The sequence below is a fragment of the Lethenteron reissneri genome, chromosome 6, assembly GCF_015708825.2.
Source record: "Lethenteron reissneri isolate LAM-NWPU_2019-01 chromosome 6, ASM1570882v1, whole genome shotgun sequence".
Lineage (NCBI taxonomy): Eukaryota > Metazoa > Chordata > Hyperoartia > Petromyzontiformes > Petromyzontidae > Lethenteron > Lethenteron reissneri.
In genome coordinates, this window is record NC_083784.1 from 6,666,579 (window position 1) to 6,685,098 (window position 18,520).

The following is an 18,520-nucleotide window of genomic DNA, read 5'->3' on the forward strand; positions in this document are numbered from 1 at the left end:
ACTTTTTAGGAAAATTTGTTTTTATATTTAATTACCAATTGCTTAATGGTGGCAGGCAATCATCTGACCCATAGGTGGCAGCCATCTCAAGCCAGAGGACGAGAGGACTCTAGCCGCCCGTTTCAAAGACCAATGTCATTATATACGACTTTCCTTATATTTAATTTAAAATACCAATGTGATAAAAATGAAACTCTTACTCAAGAAAAACAGAAATCAATAATAAAATGAAACCGATGCCACGCATATAAAGGATTTATAGTTTTACGGGTTAATTTTTTCCATATTCATAAACGTGGCTAGAATTCCCTCTCCCCGTGAAGGCCTAATTAAGACATTTTCAAGCAGCAAAGCCAATATCTTGTTTGCATTATTAATTGCTGGTTTACTTACAACACACACAGTATTTATCCAGAGAACATATTTATATAGAATCCATAACGTGAATAGATTTTACAGTAAAAATACAGCGTGTACGCATAACATTGCTAATATATGTTGCTAATACGTGCCGCTCATTACACAGCTTTAAACATTTTAATTACAACTTAACAGCATGGTAAATTCTCTGCCTAACGGGTAAACGAGGGATATAGATAGCTCTCCAATATGTTTGGAGTTGTACTCCGTGTTGTTTGGGATTTCACTGAAGAAGCTCGTGGGGTAAAACGTCGGACAACATGCCAAACAAGGCAACAGACACGTTGGAGAGATGCACAACACTATCGCGAGACCCAACACCGTATTCACACGAGGGACATTCCAACGAAGGTTTCTTGTTGTTTGACTTGCATCCCACTGGGATTTTTGCACACAGCGTTGGTGTACGGTGCTTTTTTCTGGAATTTTTGCTGTTTTTTTCCTGGATTTTCAGTTTGCACATAGTCACATAGTCACTTAAAGATATTTTCTTGTTCATGTTTTGTTTGTTTGTTGCGGTTGCACCCGATTCAAGAGCCGAATGGCTCACAGGGCTATACCTAATAAATGAACTTGAACTTTAAATTGTCTTTTTCAAGATTGCAATTCTGTTAAGCACCCAGTTTCAAGTTTGCTCTCCACTGTAATCCAGCACAACGGAGGCGGTGAAGGTTGATGGATGACCCAAACACAAATGTCGTGAAACTCCATTCTCGTGGGCGTCAATGAGCCATACCCTGGCTCGCCAGGAGGACGCAGTACAGCAAGTGGACTCATCGCCATCTGTTTCCATCTGTACAGGGATGGAGAGTTGCCACCTTGTGCAAGGTGTGGCTCTTGTCCGCGTGCTCCGGTCCCATCCCCCCTCTCTCCCCGACGTGGAATGAAACTGGTAGGAACCTCCTGGATACACCAGCCCACAGGGGATTATTCTGTCCGTCCGTCCGTCGTGCATCCAAAAATGGGAGGGGTGGGGCTGGGTGGGGAGGGTGGGGAGGGGCTGGGTGGGGAGGGGAGTGTGGGGAGGGGCTGGGTGGGGAGGGTGAGGCTGGGGAGGGGCTGGTCACCCCGTGGTGACCTTATAAAACTCAACCTTTAACCTACTCACGCCGGCTTGTGCTCGCCCTCACAGTCGGGCATATTTGCGGAATACACCACGCCGCCGTTGACCCTGGCCATTGACCGAGCAACCCAACGTTCCTTCCAGCTCCCTCTGCAGGAATGTGTTAAACACAGCTCGTCATCAATTGGCAGACAACATCTTAAAATAAAAACACAATGCAGGGCCCTCCTGATATTAGGTTACCGTGTTCAATGAGGCTTTCCGTGGTACATAAGGAAATAATAAGTAAAGTTTCAAGCTTATTTTGTTTCACCAGGAGGGAACTCTAGAGACCACGGTGATTCATGATAAAGTTTTTTTGGGTTAGATCACGTAAATATAATTGCGTCGTTAAACCCGCCACCACCCGACACAGACAATCAATGAGGCGTGTCACGGAAACAAAGCATGCTAATTAGTTACTACTTCAGCACGCCCGTGTTTTAGAGAGTACACCCACAACATTTACAATTTGAGTACGACGTTTCGCTGGTGATTACAACCAGTGTGCTGAAGTGATTGCAACCAGTGATTACAACCTGTGCTGAACTAGTAACTAATTACATTATGAGACCTCCTATGCCGGTAACAAGATGTAGTAATAGGTGTTTACCCTTTTATCTGGCAATAAAACTGACACCTTTATACAAGGGATCATGTTTGCATTAACCACAACACTTGCGGTCAAAATGCAAACAAAAAGACAACTCTGATAATGATATGCACTGTCCTCACATGGTGTTGGACCAGATGACGCCAAAAGGCGCACAACTCAAAGACAACGCACCATCAGAGTATTGAGAGCTCGGGGTAAGCATTTATATTATGATACCTCCTTTACCAGTAGCAAGATATAAACGGGTAAAAACATATTACTAGTAACTAATTGGCACATTTGGTTGACGTGACAAACCTTACTAATTGTCTCTGTCGGGTTTAACGACGCGTTTATATTTACGCGATCTTAAAAAAAACAACAACAAGCCTGTATTGTGGATAATATTGCTCGCGAAATCCTACGTACGATGTGAAATAAGTTCAACGTGCATACATCACATACATACTCCGAGTCAAGAGGAACACGTGGACTCGAGAACAAATATGAAGACACCGTGATTTAGCTGTTACAGCTCCATACTATTAAAATTCCTTTCCATTTATTACTGCTAACCCTACTACCTCCCTTTGTTGCTGCTAATCCTGCATAATGCACGGGCATAATATGACTTTGAACCCCCCCCCCCCCCACCTCCTACGCATTCCACAAGTAGTGACTAATACCATATCAGAATTTCCCATAAATATGCTAAATTCCTCTTGATATGCAAATGCCTTTGTCAAGGCGCTCTTCCCCGTCCAACCCAGCTTAAATATACGCTGCCAAGCCTGGTGGTGTTCATTCAGACGCTGTCTTTCCGACAGACCTGTTCTTCACCTGAGGACGGCTGCTTGCGTTGTGGCCGAAACGTCGTGAGAATTATTTTATTATGTTTTATTTTTATTATTTTATTATTTCCCTTCTACGTGACTTTACCGAAAGAACCAAGAAGATGAATCCCTGCAGTCACGAAAGCTTTAAATCGAAATTTAAGACACCGTGTGTCGACTTGAGAACAGCAAAGGGGATCTTGGTCACGTGGCGAGTGGGCTTTGAGGCTGCCACGGTGGCAAAATGTGAACTCTGTCGCCTCGTATGCACGAGGTCGTGGGTTCAATCCCGACCCCGACGCCTGTTTATGTGGAGATTGCGTGCTCTCTACGTGTTCGTGTCGATTTCTCTCCGGGTCCTCCGTTGCCCCCCCCCCCCACACACATTTAGAATCAACGCGCGTCTAGAGTTTTTGGCAGGCATAAATGTCCGCGTGATGAGCCACTTCGTTGCGCTTTCACTTGTGGCCAGGTCTGCTCGTGAAAAAGAGCTCCCCTAGCCCCTTGGTCCCTTGCCTGGCGAAATTAAAAACAGTTTAGTTTTAGTTGAAGGATACGGTGGGCGATGGACATGGCTAGTGACGGATTGGGAACCAAACGGGAGGGAATCGCTGCCGCTAGAACGATCCAACACATGGAAGAACGCGACGATGGGCGATTGCAATGCAGTAGTACGGTGCAACCTTCATCCAGCAGTGGAAAGATAATGGGCCGTTACGATACATCCGTGAGTCATCGGCTACATTTTGAGAGATAAATCATTTCCTCTCGCTGTCGATAAATGGTCAGAATTCACTTTGCAAAGAGATGCAACGTTATTAATGCACAAGTACTGTAGCATTACGTAACAAAATCAATTGAAAATAATGTATTAGGTTTTTTTTCCTATCAGGAAAGTCTCATTGAAGTCTACATAAAAAAATGACATCATCAGCCACACCACCTCCTGGGAGTGTATAACAATTACAGCAGCATTAGTTCACAACATTCAGACTCTGGACCACCTTCGACGTTCAGTGGCTCGTCAGCAGAGTCAGACTCGCTCGAAACCACTACTGGCGAACTGCCAGAGGTGTACGGGAAAACAAAGGCGACTAACATTCCTACGTTAGATAAGGGGTTCCTCATACTCTCAAACTGTGACGGTCCCACCTGATGACGGAGACTTGTGTTGCCTCCGAAACGTCGTGATTTATTATTTTATTTTATTTCCATTATTACTTTTATTAACTTTTAATTGTATTTTTTACCTACGTGACTTTACCGAAAAAACCTGAGAGTATGAATCCTTGCAGTCACGAAAGCTTCAAATCTAAAATTAAGGGGTTCCTCACTTTAAACGACCGCCTTTTGAGTTGGTGAATATTTCATGGGGGGGGGGGGTCCCCCAATGCTGTTCACGGGGGGGGGGGGTTGTCCCCAATGCTGTTCACGCCAGAAGTGCAGTTGCAGAGCACAACAAGCTCGGCTCGGCGAGGCTTTCCCGCATACTCCTGCGGGTAGCCCGTCTCGTTTGACGCTTGCGGCGCTCTTGCGCATATATTCTGCCGGTCGAACCGTGGACAGACACGAAGCTGGCAAACTCGATAACGCGCACTGACTTTGCGTAGCGAAGTCGTTTCGCGATGTTGTTGAAAGTGAGGCGCTTGTCTGCTGTGGGTTTTTGTTGTTGTTGTTGGTGTAGTTGTGTGTGCTCGCTAACAGCACTTGCCCCTACAGTCTGTTAAAGCTATATGGGGGATCTTTGTCTTTTGTGTGTGAATCACGATGGGGAGCGGTGGTGTAGCGGTTAGCGCGCCGCGCTGCGAAATCGGCGTTTCGATTCCCGCTCACGGTCAACACCCGGTGACGATTATATTATCAGAACCGGTCCTGGGCCTCCCCTAGGTCGACTCAGCCTCAAATGAGTACCTGGTGCGTTGTGTAAACATCGCTACTAGGGGAGACAAAGGCAGCCGGGCGTGGTGCTGGCCACCCACCTCCTCGTGTGCTGTGCCGGCCTTCATAGGTGTTACTCGCTAACAGCACTTGCCCCAACAGTCTGTTATGGTTATACGGGAGATCTTTGTCTTTGTGTGAATCACGGCCCCAAAAAAGGCCAAGTGGTCAGAAACAAACAGCACTATAAAGGTCGTGATAGTCACAAGTGATCACGAGTGATCACAAGTGATGACATCACATTTACCCCTCTCTATTTAAGACCGTAACAGGATTTCTCCACAACTCTGGCTGTCGCCTGAAGAGGCTGGTTGCAATTACCGACGAAACGTCGTATTTGAATTGTACATTTTTGTATTTACTCTCCAACACACCGGTGTTACTGAACTAGTATCGAATTGGCATGTTTTGTTTACGTGACAAATCTTACTAATTGACCGCGTCGGGTGGTGGCGGGTTTAACGACACATTTATATTTCCGCGATCTAACCCAAAATTAAAATTGATATTATGAATAGATACGAGTTCATCCGTGTCGTGAATTGAACAAGGTTGCACGAACTTGTGAAGAGAGACGAGTGAGAAAGAATTCCAAAATAGATACTGTGCAAGCGATGATGCAGAAAGATTATCTTGACCTGCAGCGTGGTGAGTGTGTGAATGAGTAAGTGGGGGAGTGAGTGGGTGGGTGGGTAAGTGAGTGGTTTCGCGAGTGTGTTGTTGTTGTTGTTGGTACAGTGGGGAGCACAGGTGTAGTTCCTGCCAGTCATCTCAGTCAGTCCACCCATGGCACCCGGGTCTGTCCCGTGATCTGCTGACAGAAACAAGCCGTCGGCACTTCACGTGGCCTCAAGGTATGTTGAACTTATTTCACATCGTACGGAGCCAACCGTACTAATCGGAGGTGTGGGAATAGGACAACAATCTAAACACAAAAATAAAATTGTTTTCGATCTAGATGTAAAAGTGCATAGCTCCAGTTGCCTCCTATGATCGGGAGGAAGAGCGTTCCAGACGTCCGCAGAAGCGCATCTGAAAGCGCGCGATGCAAGTTGACCGTTGTTCAACGGCTAGCTAAACGCCGCTGCTGCTGCTGCTGCTGCGAGGTTGACCAGAGATTGAGTGGTGGTTTATGCTCATTGGCGAGCTCAGCAAGGTATTGTAGTTCATTTGTGGCAAAATAACGTTGTGTGCAATGAGCGCCTTGGCGATGGCATACGATGCAACCTAGATCCCGAAATCCATCAGGCTCAAGTTGAAATTATAGATGCCTTCGGTGAGAGGGTGTGCACATTGGGTGACGCAAGCATCACCACCATCACGGGATTTGAAGAGCGCGGTTGTTCTTGTGACCTGCAAGTGGGATGGTCGAACACAGTGCGTCCGGCAGACGTGGGTCCCCAACGTGGCTGTAGGAATCGCGGAGCGAAGTTTACGGGAGCCAGTGAGTGACATTTGCGAGTCATAAATGGCCCATGCGGCACTGCACTGCGCACGCGTTTCTCTATCGCGGCAGGGTTATGAACTATTGGGAAATCAATAGTGGGCATACAGTGCTTTGCCTAGACAGTCCTGCCCCCCCCCCCACACCACCATCATCGGAATGTGAAGTTTCCACCACTGGCTCATCAGAGTCAATAGAGAGGAGAGAGCGTGCTCCATTGTGTCCTGTAAGCGCTCGCCAGGTGAGAGCCACTGAGGAAGATATATCTATTTAAGGCCTCGACACAGAGGCGTGGTTTCTCTGTGTGCCGATGCACGTCTCTCTCTCTCTATGTATCTCTGTGATATCTGTCTCTACTTATATGTCTGTCTATGTCTCTGGTTCTGTGTTTTATCTCTCTCTCTCAAATTTAGCATTCTCAGGAAGAACGTAATCAACCAGGTAGGGTGTTGACTGTTATGTTATCCGACTCTCTGTTGTATTACATTACATTTCTAAGTATACTAGATTTGTGTTTCTATTTCATTTATACCTGATGATGATTGCTTGTGTTGCAATCGAAACGTCGTATGCTAGTATTTCATTTATTATTTTCTATTCTTAGGTTTTTTTCGGTGAAGTCACGTAGGTAAAACATTTAAATTAAAATTAATAAAAGTTAAATAAATTAAAAAAATCACGACGTTTCGGAGGCAACACAAGCTTCCGTCTTTATTTTTATTTTACTTTTATTAATTTTAATTTTAATTTTTTACCTACGTGACTTTACCGAAAAAAAGCCTAAGAATATGAATCCTTCACAGTCACGAAAGCTTCAAATCTAGAATTATTATTTTCTCTTTATACGTGACTTTACCGAAAGAACCAAAGAGTAATTCCTTCAGTCACGAAAGCTCCAAATTAAGTAAGATACATCTCGCTTGGGGGGAATTATTGAGTCACAAAATTTCCCGCAATTCAATTCGTCGCGGACACATCCCCGCCGCCACCACGACCACGTTCCGTCTATCCGCGTTTACCAATTTTACTCATCCCCATTCAAACACAAATTAAGTCGTCCCACGCTGCACGCGACCGATGATTGTTAAACAAGTCGCACGTGACACGCAAAGCAATTAACGCTGTCTGGATCAAGCGGAACACGTGCGCACAAACAAACAGAACACGTGTACACACAAATACAAAGAGCTGTTAGCGAGCAACTGTGAAGGCCCTCACGACACACAAGTGGGTGGGTGGTCAGCACCAGACACACGCGCGCTGATATCTCAATCTTCATTTGAATCGGCTCTGTGAATGAAATTGAGATACATAGTCAGTGCCAGAACGTGGCAGTACAGAAAGTCGGATATACATAGCTGGTATATTGTTCACAGCAGCATAATCTGTGTTATCCATCGCCCGTGTATGCAATCAGTTGTGTCCACGTGTCGCGAATTTTTCCTTTACATGGAACGAGCACACGCAAACGAAGAGCTCTGGCCAAACATTGTAATACCTTGATCCATAAGTGCATACAGCTTCGTGTGTGAGTGTATGTCACGTTGTAATGTGCAGCACGTGTACATTGTAACCAGCGGCTTTTGGCTCACCATCGAACAAAGACGGCCACTGCATCGTGCTTTTATGCGGCCGTCTGGAATGCTCTTCCGATATTTGGAAGCCATTGGAGCTATGCACTTTTAAATCATCTCGATTGAAAATGTATTTCTTTAGAAACGCTTTTTTATGTTTAGTTTGTTGTCCTTCCCCCGTACTTTCGCGATTAACACGGTTGGCTTCATAGGTGCTCGCCAACAACACTTGCCCCTACAGTATGTGAAGGCTATACGGAGGGGGGCATCTTTGTCTTTGTGTTGATATCAATTAGACGCGGTTCATTTGCCAATTTAAAACGTGTCCGTTTCCCAGGGCGCTAATTGCGACTGCTCTATGTGTAATTGCGCTCGGTGTGTTGATGTGTAGATTGCCTGCCATATAGTTCCACATTTGCTCTCTGTGTCCGTACATAATAGGTATAACGCGCGCGTGAATTTGCATGCAAGAAATCTAACAGCCACGTGCACGTAGCGTTTTCTTACGCGTATTTGCGTACGATATTACACGTCTAATTATACTCTGTTGGCAGTGGCGCGTATGCACGTACAACGAAAAACTCAGCACATGAAAGCGATAACGCTGCCCTCAAGTGATAATTATTAACATAATTCTAATTATTCATTTGTATTGAAGTGGAACACAGGCAATGTGTTTGGGTAATGCCCTGAAGAAGGGATATTTCCCGAAACGTCGCCAATTAAATTACCCCCCTCTCCTCCCACCATCTGTTTAGGACAGTGTTATTGCTCCATGTGTTGAGTTGTTTTTGTAAATAAGTGCGTTAACATTGTGCATAGCTGTGTACATAAATATGTATACCAACAGTACACGCGTGTGTGTGTGTGCAAATATTAGCATTAAGAGCAGTACATTATTTGCAGTAGTATTCGCGTATGCTTCGTCAATTGTAGTACAGAACTGTATGGTAAAGTATTGTATCCCATCAGAAAACAAATATTGAAAACAGGTGACGTTTGGATATATAAAGAAGGGCCATTGCTCGAAACGTCGTCTGTTATATATTTATTTTTCCCGCCCTTTTAAGGCGGGTAGTTGTTAATTGTGTTGCACCACTGCAGCATCGTGTGATAATTTGTAATGCATTGACAAAGCAGGGCCGACTCATCCTCTGCCCACCGGACCAAAGACAAAGATCCCCCGTATAGCCTGTAACCGGCTGTTGGGGCAAGTGCTGTTAGCGAGCAGCACTTAAGGCCGGCACGGCACACGAGGGGGTCGGTGGCCAAGCGCCACGCCCGACCGCCTTTGTCTCCCCAGTGGCAATCTTTACACACCGCACCAGCTACTCATTTTGAGGCTGAGTCGACCTAGGGGATGAGGCCGAGGACCGGTTCAAAGTAATCGTCCCTGGCGGTGGCCGTGAGCCGGGTGTCCGGGTTCATCGCGCGGTGCACTAACCGCTGCACCACCGCTCCCAGGCACTCGCAGGACCCACACACATCATCAATGAGGCCAGACCTAATCAATCACTTATTGGTACCACCTGATGTGGCAAAGTCTACTAATGATTTATGTAATCCTTCATGCGTGTGAGACATATTCTGATATGATAACCTTTGCGGAGTGGCAAATTCGTTGTAGTTACCTTGACTTTTATACCCATGCCCTATAAACAGGCGAATGATGAAATGGGCATTATTACTGAAAAACTTCCTAGACCAAAGCCAGTTAGGTCACAAAAACTGGTCTTTATTGGCTTAAATACACAATGAAAACACAGGATAATAAACCATGGCGAGGTAAGGAATTCTAAACATTGACATTCGCATATACTTAGTAAATTATATATGTAATCCCATATATAGCGTTAGCGATGGGTATATGTTGAAGGTTACATTATTGTTATCAAGCTCTGTGCGTACTTAGATGGTGTTAACAAGAGTAACCAAATCCAGAACGTCCGGGCAAATAGGCGTGATTGCGATGGGTACAAAAACAGGTTTCCTGCGAGAAAAATTAAACAGATGCTTATTTGTAAAGTGATTGGTTTATTGTTTTACTTCTGTTGGCGTAACACATAAAATGGCATCATTAAAACTTTGCCACCTTGGGGTCCGTCCATAAATGACGTCACGCACCTAGAGGTGGGTAAGACAGTTGTGACGATGTGTGACGAGGGGGGGGGGGTGTTAGAGAAATGTGACGTCACATCAAAATGCGCAACTTTAAATAAATACAGACAACACGTTCTACTTAATTAAATAAACTTTTAATAAATGTTTTCTCCTACAACATCAGAGCCACATTAAATACGCACTACAATGACAATAGTTTAAAGCGATTTGAAGCATGTTTTCTTTTTTTTTGGGGGGGGGGGGGCAGAGCTTTGTGACGTCATATTTCAGGGAGGGGGGGTCAGATTTTTTGTGACGCCGTGTGACGAAGGGGGGGGGGGGTCAAAAATCGTCCAAAATCACGTGACGTCATTTATGGACGGCCCCCCCAAGGACTAACACACACACAGAGACACGCGCGCGCGCACGTGTTCCATGCACTGCACTGAGTGACTTGTTTCTGCAGGGGGTAGTGATGCCACGTCACCAAGGCGAACCCCAAACCCAGCTCACAAGCAACAACAATCGCCCCGCAGAACAGAGGAGGGAGACATTAAATAAATAAATAATATCCGCGCATTGTGGGGTCTGCCACCGGGTGACGTCACCGCGAATCCTCGAGCGCGGGGGGTGGGGACGCGAAAGGGGGAGGGGGCAGCCCATCATTAATATTACTCGGGGGGGGGGGGGGGACGTCACACGCGCGCGCACGATACAATTAGAATAACATTAACATAATTTATGTCGAGGAGGTAGCCACCCCCCTCCCCTCGCTCTCTCTCAACCCCGCCCCCTGTGCGCGTGCTGAAGGCGGCAATGGGGGGGGGGGGGTGGAGAGTCGCGCGCCCGCCTGGAGGTAGAGAGAGAGGGGGAGAGTGGGAGGAGAGAGAGGGGGAGAGTGGGAGGAGAGAGAGGGGGAGAGTGGGGAGTGGAGAGAGGGGGAGAGGGGGAGAGTGTGAGGAGAGAGAGGGGGAGAGTGGGAGGAGAGAGAGGGGAGAGTGGGAGGAGAGAGAGGGGGAGAGTGGGAGTGGAGAGAGGGGGAGAGGGGAGAGGTGAGGAGAGGGAGGGGGAGGTGGAGGAGAGAGAGGGGGAGAGTGGAGAGAGAGAGGGGGAGAGTGGGAGGAGAGAGAGGGGGGAGAGTGGGGAGTGGAGAGCGGGGGAGAGGGGGAGAGTGGGAGGAGAGAGAGGGGGAGAGTGGGAGGAGAGTGGGGGGAGAGTGGGAGGAGAGAGAGGGGAGAGTGGGAGGAGAGAGAGGGGGGAGAGTGGGGAGTGGAGAGAGGGGGAGAGGGGGAGAGTGGGAGGAGAGAGAGGGGGAGAGTGGGAGGAGAGAGAGGGGGAGAGTGGGAGGAGAGAGAGGGGGAGAGTGGGAGGAGAGAGAGGGGGAGAGTGGGTAGTGGAGAGAGGGGGAGAGGGGGAGAGTGGGAGGAGAGAGAGGGGGAGAGTGGGAGGAGAGAGAGGGGGAGAGTGGGAGGAGAGGGGGAGTAGGAGGAGAGTGAGAGCGAGGGGGGGGAGTGGGAGGAGAGAGAGAGTGGGAGGAGAGAGAGAGCGAGGGGGAGAGTGGGTGGAGAGGGGGAGAGTGGGAGGAGAGAGCGAGGGGGAGAGGGGGAGGAGAGGGAGAGTGGGAGGAGAGGGGGGGAGTGGGAGGAGAGAGAGAGAGCGAGGGGGAGAGTGGGAGGAGAGGGGGGGAGTGGGAGGCGAGAGAGAGTGCGAGGGGGAGAGTGGGAGGAGAGGGGGGGAGTGGGAGGAGAGAGAGAGAGCGAGGGGGGAGTGGGAGGAGAGATAGGCGCTCGCGTGCGCGCGTGTCCTCGTGCGCTCGTCAAACGCTGCCCAGCCTCATTCCTCATCACAGCTCTCTCAAGGCTGCACCATCCTGCCCTGGCTATCGCTATTGAAGAGTTAACCAGTCGCAGTCGGTCTCCTGCTCTCATCCCTCTCCCGCTCGCGTAGATTCCATTCATTTTGTACATTCGTAAAGACTGGCTGGCCACACACCACGCACGCGCGCTTGCCTGTGCGTGTGTGTGTGTCTCGTGGTGTGTCAGTTTGATTAACAGTAATAATCCTGTAATGTGCACCGAACAAATGGACGGGTAAATAGAGCGAGTGAGACCCATTTGTACTAATAACAGCCTGAGGAGGGGAGAGAGGGGGGGGCGATTGAGGGGAGAGGAGAAAAATTAGCCGCTTAAAGCAAAGAAATGCACTTAGTTCAAGCGAAACAGACTTCTTGCTGTTCCGTATGAATATTGAAGTAGTTACGATTACGTGCAACGTACGTGGTGGTTGGACCAAGACGCATCACGGCTGTTCCATTGGCCCGGTTTGATGCCCTCTCGAGCAGTCGAACTGAACAGAGTTTAACCGCAGTCCAAAATAGGTCAATCATAAACTCGAAGTCTTTTTAAGTAAGAGGAATACGAGAGAAGCTGCGCCCACTCGAGATTCCGTCTGCATCTTTTGCTCGGCATTAGTCCATTTTGGATTTGTCCCGATAGTTGGAAGACTTGGCTTGGAAGAATTACGATTAAAATAGCAAGCGAAAAAGTGCATTTAGTTCCGAAGTTAAAGAGACGGCAAGCGCGACTAAGATTCCACAACTTAAACACGCCGGCTGATTCGGAGTGCCGTTGATCACCGGAGGTCATTTCTGCGCCGAGCAAGAAGGAGGAGGTCGCACTGATCTCGAAGAAAGGATACGAGGCGAACACCTCCATCAAGTCAACAAAGCAGAGTGTTAGAAAGAGAGAGAGAGTCCCAACTACCGTAAAACATGTCCACCCCTCTACTGCCGCTCTTCAACGTGGGTCAGATCTCAGCCTCGGGAGGCAGGAGGGGAGCATCCTCGTCTTCCTCGTCCGCCGCTTCGGGATCGCCGTCCCACCACCACCACCAGCAGCAGCAACAGCAGCAGCTCCACCACCTCAAGCTGTCGGAGAAGTTCGCGCTGTTGCTCGTACTCAGCGCCTTTGTGACTCTCTGCTTCGGGGCAATTTTCTTCTTGCCCGACTCGGGCCGGGCTCTGCGGAGGCTGCAGGCGCAGGGTTTGCAGGACGCGCTGGTGCCACGTGCAGCAGGAGGAGGAGGAGGACACCGGCAGCAGCAGAAGCGTGAGGACTCGTCGCTGCATAAGTCTGAGCGCGACCATGAGTATGCTCTGCAGGAGGCGCGCTCTGCCCTAACGCCGCACGCAGGTGATGGTGGTGCAAGTGGTGGTGGTGTAGGTGGTGGCGGCGGTATAGATGGTGTAAGTGGTGGTGGTGGTGTCGGCGATGTAGCTGTAAGTGGTGGTGGTGGTACTTTAGATGGTGATGGTGGAGGTTTGGTTCGCCGTGATGACGCAGTTGGAGGCGCTGAGCGAGTAGTCGTCGTCGGTGGAGGTGGTGGTGTTGGAGCTCTCGATGGAGAAGGTAGAGATGACCTGCCCGCGCACGATAGAGATACGGTTGTCGAGAGAGGCGTAGACGATGGAGGGACAGATGAAAGTGGTGGAGCTGCAGACGGAAATGTTGTTGGAGGGGTTCGTCCACCGCTTGGAGGAGGTGTAGCCTCGGTTGGAGATGGAGGAGTTCTTGCTACACAGAGTGGAATTGCAGGTGAAAGTGCTCCAGATCCGACAAATGGAGGAGGTGGCGATGTTGGGGTTAACAGCGGTGGTGCAGGTGATGGAGATGGTATAGGTGATGTAGCCGTTCGAGATGGTATGCGCGGTGGGGGTGGTATAGGTGGTGTAGCTGTTCGAGATGGTATAGGTGGTAGAGGCGGTGGAGGTGGTATAGGTGCTGTAGCTGTTCGAGATGGTATAGGTGGTAGAGGTGGTACAGGTGGTACAGGTGGTGTAGCTGTTGGTGACCACCTTAACGGGGCTCCGTCCGACAACACAGAACTGCGCGCCCTCATACGGACGGAGAAGGCCAAGATCGTGGCCGAACTTGAGAAGGAGCAGAGAGAGAAACGCGAGCGCCTGCCCAGCTTCCCCTGGGCCGAGCCGGTGGGAGCCACGGGTGGAGAACCGTCGGGAGAAGATGTGCGGGAGAAGAGGGACAAGATACGGGAGGTGAGACGGTGGTGGTGGTATGTTAATGTTGGTGTGTTAATGGTGGTGGTGGTGTGTTAATGGTGGTGGTGACCGTGTCTGGTGGTTGCTACCTCGTGCTGGGAGCGTAGAAGGTTATGTTGAAGTTGAATTGATGTTGGCGGTGATGCTGGGTTAGTACCGGATCTCGGGGGGGGGGAGGGGGGTTGGCAGTGTTTGATGGCTGTGTTGAGACGATACGAGAACGTCTTTATGCTGAGCTGCTGGTGGTGGTGTTGGGTTTGATGTGGTGGTGGCGGTGGAGCTGTTGATTGCGGTGGTGTTGGTTATGATGTTGATGGTAAGTGAAGATGAGGATGGTGCTGTGGTGATGGCTGTGATGCTCATTGTGTTGATGGAATGTGTTATTGGTGGTGGTGGTGGTGATTTTTTGGAGACCACACATGTGATTGCATGCTTCCCCTCTCAGCCCCTTTTGGGGGATGAGTTTGACACTGACTGACAATAGGGGTGGCTCCGTGTGATACAAGTTGAATTTGCTCACTCGTGTACAGCCTTTATTCCACCTTCATATGAGCGTGGTTATGCTTCTTCTGTAACAATGTAACTTGGTCATTGACCAACGTTGAGGATAGTCCCGGTGCAGGTGCTACGTCCTGTACTCTGTGTGGCTGAAATTGTGGCTCGGTTTCATGGAGCGGCAGGGCTCCCCAAGTTCAATTCTTGGTCAGTTTTAACCTTGGTTCGTCCTCGCTTATCGTCGTCATTAGCAATCACCAGCAGCGCCACCACCACCACCATCATCTGCATCGTCTTGATCACCCATATGTACATCTCGCCAGGGTTAACAATTGAACACAGCGCAGTTGGGCTGCAGTTTAACACGTAGGCTTTCACGACCAATATCATCCATAATAGAGCCAACTAGTAAGGGTTGTCATGTTGTCACGTGTTCTGTTTACGTGACAACCCTTACTAGTTGGCTGTGTCGGGTGGTGGCGGGTTTGAACGACACAGTTATATATTTACGCGATCTAACCCAAAAACCTCTATTATGGATGGGCTGCAGTGTTTGATAAAAATAGAAGACATAGTTGGTTGATAATCACGTGACGTACTACAGGTCTCGGCCATAGCAATGGCTAATTTCCACCTTTTGCTTTACAAAAGTCAGCAGGTGTTTTTTGTGTGTCCATTGAGCAGAGTCTTGGCCTTGCCATATTAATGTTGACCATTGGGTTAGGGGGGGCACCCGGGCAGATAAGCGCTTACCAATGCTTGTTTGAGCATGTGGGCTATTTGAGCATTTTCTTTCAAATATTTGATTTAAATAAAATGTAAAAACAGCACTGCATGAATTGTAATTATATGACCCGGGTGTCATGCACGTGTGGGTTAATGAAACAGCGGGTGCCACTATCGGACGTTAAGGAGCACTCTTAATTAAATAACGGTAGCCCTAATGCCGTTACATGCTCGGCTAATTACTAATTAGGTGGGCAGACCAAGCGTTTGGTGGTCAATTTGTCTACCGTTGCCTGTATTAAAGTTAAAACGCAAAGTTGATGCACAATTACAGAATTGGTTGCCCATTATAGGAGCCAGAGCGGTGAGGCCGTGGTGCTGAGCGTACCGCACCGCACGCTGAACTCGGCGTCCTGGGTTTGATTCCTGTCCACGGCTTGGCAGCAGTGGCGAGTGATACATCTGTAAGGGATGTCAGGGGAAGGATTCCCATCAAAAGGAGGGGGATTGGGACGGTGACGGGGGAAGGGGGAGGAGCAAGCGATGAGATAAGAGAGAGAACGGGCGGAAAGAGGGGAGATCTTGGCAGGAATGAGATCGAGAAGGCTGGGCACGAGTGTGGACTGAAGGAAGGATGAAAACGACGAACCCCCTGTAACCTTGTGTCGGCTCTCCTTGACATCTCAAGGTTCTGAGCCACCCACACCGACTTGCAGTGAAGTATGACCATAATGATCAAACAACCCCGTGACAGCATTGGGATGCCTTCATCCAGTCGTGGGTCAACAAAGGGTTCATTGCTTATTAGATTACGATCCACTGTCAGCCATTTTACCGTCATTGCTTTTGAAAAATGCTGGGCCCCGTCATGGGAATGTGTAATTTCCACCACTGGTTTTCCTGGCCGCCACATGGCTCGCGAGAGCTGTGATACCCTCCGACCTCGCTTATGTAATAAAGCACGTGCCGTGCCATTAGTTATGTAATGCGGTCAGTATGAAGATGGGAGTTTTCAGAACGGTACAATGAGATTACATTCAAAAGTTTGCGTGACCTACATATATTTTAACACTATTCAAAAACCATTCGACTGCCATTAAAAATGTGTTTAACTAGACAGTGCCACCGTGTTGTAAAATGAGCAACGGGGAATGGCAGTGGTGGAAATTTCCTCTTGCCATGGATGGGTTGAAATGAATTCACTCGGCACTGGGTTTGAGACCAAGGGGTGAGGAAATGGTTGATACTATGATACTAACCCACACTATCCTCGTATGTGGGTGCTGTATTAGCCCTAAATAGGCAAACGCTAGCAGCACTCGCCCACACAGTGTTTAAGACTAAACTCGGAATGACTTTGGTTCGTATGAAGATTATATATTGTGTACGTGTGTATGGTGGCACGGTGGTCTGAGTTGGATTTCCACTCACAGCCAACACCAGTGACGATTTCTCTTAACCAGTCCTGGGCCTCCCCTAGGTCGACTTAGCCTCAAATGAACACCTGGTGCAGTGTGTAAATATCGCCACTAGGGAGACAAAGGCGGCCAGGCATGGTGCTGGCCACCCACCCACGTGTACCATGCCGGCCTTCATGGGTGCTCGCTAACAGCACTCCCCAAAAGTCTGTTGAGGCTATACGGGGGATCTTGTCACTTGTTGTTTGTTTGACAGTGGTCAGAGGGCTTGACTCTCTAATAAATTATTGCGTGTTTAAATCATGCTCGACGGCCACCTCGGCCCATCATCCCTCCGCGGTTTGCAAAAAGGAGTTGGGGTTCCACTCTGTGGAAGTCAACGGTGGTCATCCGATGGGAGTGGGGCCACCGACGCAGATGGGTCACTGTTTCCACACTCTGATTGCGGTGTGCGTGCGGGGCTGCACGTGCCGTCCTTGTTGGGTGTACTTGCATTAATTGCAGGGTTTCGCATTTGCATTATCACGGCGTCTTCGCTGAAAGAGCTGTGAACACTAAGGATGTCCTGTCTCGCTGGTCCCCACACCTTCTATCCCCGTCAACTCTCACTCCCATCTGGGAAAGTTATTTTTGCTCGCGTGATTGAAAACGCCAGTAGCAACGATGCTCTCGTGTTGCCTCCACCGATTTTATTTTGCACAAAAGCCACTTGCAAAATGCCATTTGCTAATGCGCTTCCCATTTTACCACTTCACCAAAGCGACACAGAATTACGCAAGTGGCCATTGCATACATGTGACTGGAAGGGTGCCTGACATTACATGGCAGAATCGGGTTAAAAACACATTTAGCTTTTTTTTTTTTACGGAAAGTTAGCGCGAATGGGACCGTGCCACAATGTGTTTGGGAAGAGGAAGTTGCGATGGGAAAGGACACGTGTGCAAGGATGAAGGGAAGGGCCAGTTGTGCAAGGCAAGCATCGGTCGTTGAAGCCTGGTGGGCACCATCAGAGGGAGACGTTGCAAGAACACGTCTTAGGGGGTCAGATGTAAACTTTGCAACAGTTGTGCAGTCTCGCAGAAAGGAACGCGAGCGGAGGTGTGGATGGCGGCATCGTTGACATTGGCCGCGATGACCGCTCTCTAAATGAAATGAATTTTTGAGAGAGCCCTTGATGCGCTTTTTTTGTCCGCTCTCGATGCAAACTTTGCCACGTGCCAGCGCTCTAGCGAACGGCTGGCCGCAACTCTGCCCGAGAAGCCCACACCAGGTATGTTCAATAGGGTTAATTGAGGAATTGATGGCTTTCTGTTGAGTTCACGTTTGGCAGCGGTGACAGCTGATGCTTCCACGGGGGAACGGGAGCCGCCTCAATTTGCTAATCAAAGCGCAGATGAATTATTTATTGCTTCAGTGGGTTCGATGTTTACGCACGCGTGTGTGTGCGCGCGCGCGCTTGCGCTGTGTCTGTCCGTGCGCGCGTGCCCGTGCGTTCTGCCTTGCCATAACCAGGTGTACACCATGGCAAATGATATCCAAAACATAACGTAGGCAAGTCTCTAGGCAGACTCAGCCTAAAATTAACACAGTACCTGGTGTGGAACCACTGCACTACAATCCTGGTTGACCTCGTATTGATTCCAGGCTGTGGTGACAGTCATCGCCGGAGGCCATTTGATACTTTAGGTCGACTCAGCCTAAACACGAATGCGTGGAACGATGGTGCGGCTGACGAAGCTGGCTGGGCCTCCTCAGGACTATCTCATGAGCCAGTGGTCGTCTACACTGTTGCATCTGCAAGGGGGATCTTTGTGCCTG

At 48.9% G+C, this 18,520-nt stretch overlaps 1 protein-coding gene across 3 annotated transcripts in view; it reads left to right on the forward strand.

Moving 5' to 3' along the window:
• Positions 1-11,775: 11,775 nt before the first annotated feature.
• Positions 11,776-18,520, forward strand: part of LOC133354371 (mannosyl-oligosaccharide 1,2-alpha-mannosidase IA-like) — a 428,294-nt gene continuing 421,549 nt past the window's right edge. The window contains exons 1-2 of one of the 3 annotated variants that reach the window (XM_061571183.1): positions 11,776-13,728; positions 13,765-14,060. In XM_061571183.1, the coding sequence (XP_061427167.1) occupies positions 12,777-13,728; positions 13,765-14,060 (1,248 nt within the window). In that variant the 5' untranslated portion in view covers positions 11,776-12,776. The other 2 variants (XM_061571166.1, XM_061571174.1) reach the window with 2 other exon arrangements.